The following is a 6,000-nucleotide window of genomic DNA, read 5'->3' on the forward strand; positions in this document are numbered from 1 at the left end:
GGCAGCATCATGCTGTAGGGATATTTTTCAGGGGCAAGAACTGGGAGACTAGTCAGATTGAGGGAAAGATGAACAGAGAGATCCTTGATGAAAACCTGCTCCAGACCGCTCAGGACCTCAGACTGGGGCGAAGGTTCAACTTGCAACAGGACAATGAACCTCAGCACACAGCCAAGACAAACGCAGGAGTGGCTTCGGGACAAGTCTCTGAATGTCCTTGAGAGGCCCAGCCAGAGCCCGGACTTGAACCCAATCAAACATCTCTGGAGAGACTTGAAAATAGCTGTGCAGCAACACTCTCCATCCAACCTGACAGAGCTTGAGAGGATCTGCAGAGAAGAATGGGAGAAACTCCCCAAATACAGGTGTGCCAAGCTAGTAGCATCATACCCAAGATGACTCGAGACTATAATCGCTGCCACAGGTGCTTCAACAAAGTACTGAGGTCTGAATACTTATGTAAATGTGATATTTAGGTTGTCTTATTATTTTAAAAACCTGCTTTTGCATTTATGGGGTATTGTGTTTAGATTGATGAGGGGGGAAAAAATTATTTAATCAATTTTGAATAAGGCTGTAACAGAACCAAATGTGGAAAAAGTCAAGGGGTCTGAATACTAACAAGGTAAATGCCAAGAATGTGCTGCGGAACCAGAATTATTCAAGAAGAAACAAAATATGAGAATATTATAGCGGAAACTAACTGGGAAGACGAGCTGCACATAGAAATAACCTAAGAGGACTGGGAGGACACATTTAGAAACACGTCCAAGAAAACCAACTCTCTACTCTGGAGGGATACTTTAGGTAAATTTAGTCACGATTGTTCATAACTCTTATAATACAACCAAAGTAGAATGGTGACATCACACCAAGTTGCTGGGTAACAGTGGGGAGAGCAGGGCTAACCACACCCACATACTATAGTCCTGCCCAGTCCTAAATCATTTCTGGACTGAAATATACAAAGTATTGGATGATATGCTTGAATGCTCGCTTTCTCTAAATCCAGAACACATACTCCTAGGGAGAACCCCCCCCCCCCACGCATTGGTCCTCCAATCTGAATTCTGAGAACAGCCCTTAAACAAATAACTAGAAACTGGCTTATACCGCTGGCACCACAGATAAGCAATTGGAAAGAAAGAATTAATTAAATCTTTAGTATGGAAATGATAACTCATAGAATAAGAAACAAAATTACTATTTGAGATACAGTACATCCTGTACATCCTGAAAAAAAACTGACATGATATTAAATATTTATTGGCCATAACAGGAGATAAAATGTACATGTATTAAACAGATGGGTGTGGGTGGACACGTGTGTGTGCGTGACAGTCTGTGTGTGTGTGTGTGTGTGTGTGTGTGTGTTTGTGTGTGTGTGTGTGTGTGTGATTTATAAGATTTAACAAAGCAATACATGAACATAACATAATAACATGTCAGTGTAACAAAATGTCGCCAACAGAGAGGGCTGCCGTGCTTCTAGCTCTTAGGAAACTTTGCAGTATTTAAAAAAAAAAGTATTATTTCTTACATTATCGGCCCAGAAATGTTTTGGTTTTATTACATACAGCCAGGAAGAACTATTGGATATCAGAGCAGCGGTAACTCACCAGCACTGCCAGAATTACGACCAGGAATACGACTTTCCCGAATCGGATCCTTTGTTCGCACCCCACAGGGCAATTGAACTGATTCCAGAGGCTGACCCAAAACACAGCCGGCAGAGGAGAGGTACTCGGAGCGGTCTTCTAGTCCGACTTAGGAGGCGTGCACACCACCCACCGCTTCCGAGTATATTACTCGCTAATGTTCAGTCTCTGGATAATAAAGTTGATGAGCTCAGGGGGAGGATTTCTTTCCAGGGAGACATCAGGGATTGTAACATACTCTGTTTCATGGAAACATGGCTCTCTCGGGATATACTGTCTGAGTCGGTCCAGCCAGTTGGGTTCTCAGTTCATCGCGCAGACAGGAATAAATATCTCTCCAGGAAGAAGAAGGGCAGGGGTGTATGATGCATGATCAACAACTCATGGTGTGATTGTGATAACATACAGGAACTCAAGACCTTTTGTTCACCCGACCTAGAATACCTCACAATCAAATGCAGACCGTATTATCTCGCAAGACAATTCTCTTCAGTTATAGTCACAGCCGTGTATATCCACCCTCGAGCCGATACACGACGGCCCTCAACGATCTTCACTGGACTTTATGCAAACTGGAAACCCCAAATCCTGAGGCCGCATTTATTGTAGCTGAGAATTTTAACAAAGCAAATTTGAGAAAAAGGCTGCCGAAGTTCTATCAACATATTGACTGTAGTACTCGTGCTGCTAAAACACTCGACCACTGCTACTCCAACTTGCCTACAAGGCCCTCCCCCGCACCCCTTTCGGCAAATCTGACCACGACTCCATTTTGCTCCTCCTTTCCTAAAGGCAGAAACTCAAACAGGAAGTACCAATGCTAAGGACTATTCAACGCTGGTCTGACCAATCGGAATCCACGCTTCAAGATTGTTTTGACCACGTGGACTGGGATATGTTCCGGGTAGCTTCCGAGAATAACATTGACAAATATACTGATATGGTGACTGAATTTATCAGAAAGTGTATAGGAGATGTTGTACCCAATGTGATTATTAAAACCTAGCCTAACCAGAAACCGTGGATAGATGGCAGCATTCGCGCAAAACTGAAAGCGCAAACCACTGCATTTAACCATGGCAAAGTGACTGGGAATATGGCAGATTACAGTGTAGTTATTCCCTCCGCAAGGCAATCAAATAGGCAAAATGCCAGTATAGAGACAAAGTGGAGTCGCAATTCAACTGCTCAGACACGAGACATATGTGACAGGGTCTACAGACAATCACGGACTACAAAAGGAAAAACAGCCACGTCGCGGACACCGACTAACAAGCTAAACATCTTCTTCACCCGCTTTGAGGATAACACAGTGCCACCGACACGCCCGTTACCAAGGACAGTAGGCTCTCCTTCTCTGTGGCCAACGTGAGTAAGACATTTAAGCGTGTTAACCCTCACAAGGCTGCCGGCCCAGAAGGCATCCCTAGGCGCATCCTCAAAGCATGCGCAGACCAGCTGGCTGGAGTGTTTACGGACATATTCAATCTCTCCCCATCCCAGTCTGCTGTCCCCACATGCTTCAAGATGGCCACCAGCATTCCTGTACCCAAGAAAGCTAAGGTAACTGAACTAAATGACTATCGCCACGTAGCACTCACTTCTGTCATCATCAAGTCCTTTGAGAGACTAGTCAAGGAACATATCATCTCTACATTACCTGTCACCCTAGACCCATTTCAATTTGTTTACCGCCCCAATAGATCCACAGACAATGCAATCACCATTGCACTGCACACTGCCCGATCCCATCTTTACAAGAGGAATACCTATGTAAGAATGCTGATTATTGACTATAGCTCAGCATTCAACACCATAGTACCCTCGAAGCTCATCATTAAGCTTGAGGCACTTGGTCTGAACAACTTGCCTTGTGCAACTGGGTCCTGTACTTCCTGACGAGCCACCCCCAGGTGAAAAAGGTAGGAAACAAAACCTCCGCTTCGCTGATCCTCAACACTGGGGCCCCACAAGTGTGCATGCTCAGCCCCCTATTGTACTCCTTGTTCACCCATGACTGCGAGGCCACGCACACCTCCAACTCAATCATCAAGATTGCAGACGACACAACGGTAGTAGGCATGATCACCAACAATGATGAGACAGCCTACAGGGAGGAGATGAGTGCTCTGGGAGAGTGGTGCCAGGAAAATAACTTCTCACTCAACATTAACAAAACAAAGGAGATGATTGTGGACTTCAGGAAACAGCAGAGGGAGCACCCCCCTATCCACATCGATGGGACCGCAGTGGAGACAGTGGAAAGATTCAAGGTCCTCGGCGTACACATCACTTACAAACTGAAATGGTCCACCCACATCGACTGTGTGGAGAAGAAGGCGCAACAGCGCCTCTTCAACCTCAGGAGACTGAAACATTTTTGCTTGTCACCTAAAACCCTGACAAACTTTTACAGATGCACAATTGATAGCATCCTGTCGGGCTGTATCACCGCCTGGTATGGCAACTGCATCGCCCGCAACCGCAGTGCTCTCCAGAGGGTGGTGCGGTCTGCACAGCACATGCACCTACAGCACCCGATGTCACAGGAAGGCCAAAAAGATCATCAAGGACAACAACCACCCAAGCCACTGCCTGTTCACCCCGCTATCATCCAGAAGGCGAAGTCAGTACAGGGGCCTCAAAGCTGGAACCGAGAGACTGAAAAACAGATTCTATCTCAAGGCCATCAGACTGTTAAATAGCCCTCACTAGCACATCAGAGGCTGCTGCCTACATATATAGATTTGAAATCACTGGCCACTTTAATAAATGTAACACTAGTCACTTTAATAATGTTTACATATTTTGCATTACTCCTCTCATATGTATATACTGTATTCTATACTATTCTACTGTATCTTAGTCTATGCCACTCTGACATTGCTCGTCCATATATTTATATATTCTTCATTCCTTTCCTTTACTTTAGATTTGTGTGTATTGGGTATATGTTGTGAAATTGTTAGATATTACTGCACTGTCGAAGCTAGAAACACAAGCATTTCACTACACCCACAATAACATTTGATTTGATTTGGACACATGTCCAGAAAGGATATCTTACTTTTACCTTTTTTAACATATATTTTTTGTAATTAATATTATTATTTTATTATTATTATTTATTAGGGTCAACAATGTCTTGTACCATAGTACCAATGATATTGTTTTATGAAATGCTGATTGTTGACTGTTTAGGTTAATTGTTTTAGGTTGGGGGTAAATGTATATATACTCTATAGTTATTTTAAACCATTAAATAAAGAGTATATAAGAAAACATGTTTTATGTTTTGCATTGTATTTTATTTCAATAAATGAGTCTTGGTATGGGCCTGAGGAGGAGTTTAAGTCATGAAGGGCCACATTGAGATTAGCAATACGAAGTGCAAGATGTGGAGCTGCACACACACACACACACACACACACACACACACACACACACACACACACTGTGTAAACATTGACTGTCCACCTCTGCTGATCTATTCAAGGTGCTCTGCCACTGTTGCTCTGGCAACACTTCTCTTCAGTTCCTAGAATAAAAGACTAAGTAACATCCTGACAGCACAGCGCTCCTTGAATCTGTCAACTCTTTTCTATTTCCAGACTTTATGATTAATGCCACTCAATACACAGTAACAACAACTGTCAAACCCCAGCATTTATCCTTCATCAGTCCTGACAGTCTGTTGTAATTCTCTCTCTCCAGTAGATGTTCAATATGTTGGCTGAGCGACTATCTCCCTGCTCGGACCATCTCTATCTATTCTCTATCTGCTGCACAGGGCCTGAGGGTTGGGTATCTCTCTCTCCTCTCCCTCACTGTGTGGCTATCAGTTGTAACTGTTAGCACCCAGGCCAGACTGAGAAAGGGCTGCCAATAGGACTGTATTATTTCCCAAATTCATTCTCATTACCTCCAGCAGCAAAACAATTGTGGCCGAGGGGGGCGGACCTACTGCTGAGGCTACCTCCTCACAAGGCAGTTTACTGCTGTTCAATTGCAAGTGGAAAGGTATGATAATGAAGATAAAGATGGCAATCCCTTTTCCACTCTTCCTGCCTCCAGATTAAATACCAACATCTGGCTTCCATCACTTTTTAATGAGCCTTTAAGTGACCTTAGCTGACCTCCACCAATGACCCCCTTAATCCCTGACATTGGTAATTAGCTGAGGGTTAACTAAGGACTGGATCAGTCAACTTCTCTCTCTCTCTCTCTCTCTCTCTCTCTCTCTCTGTCTCTCTCTCTCTCTCGTCTGTCTCTCTCTCTCTCCTCTCTCTACTCTCTCTCCTCGTCTCTCTCTTCCTCTCTCGTCCTCTCTGTCTATCTCTCT

General features: G+C 44.0%; 1 protein-coding gene across 1 annotated transcript in view; it reads right to left on the reverse strand.

Moving 5' to 3' along the window:
- LOC115163150 (growth arrest-specific protein 7-like) overlaps window positions 1-6,000 on the reverse strand; it is a 117,481-nt gene that overhangs the window by 51,557 nt on the left and 59,924 nt on the right. Inside the window, exon 4 of the mRNA XM_029714813.1 lies at window positions 705-742. Within this exon, the coding sequence (XP_029570673.1) occupies window positions 705-742 (38 nt within the window). The remainder of the gene's footprint in view (window positions 1-704; window positions 743-6,000) is intronic.

Source organism: Salmo trutta, chromosome 2, assembly GCF_901001165.1.
Source record: "Salmo trutta chromosome 2, fSalTru1.1, whole genome shotgun sequence".
Taxonomy (NCBI): domain Eukaryota; kingdom Metazoa; phylum Chordata; class Actinopteri; order Salmoniformes; family Salmonidae; genus Salmo; species Salmo trutta.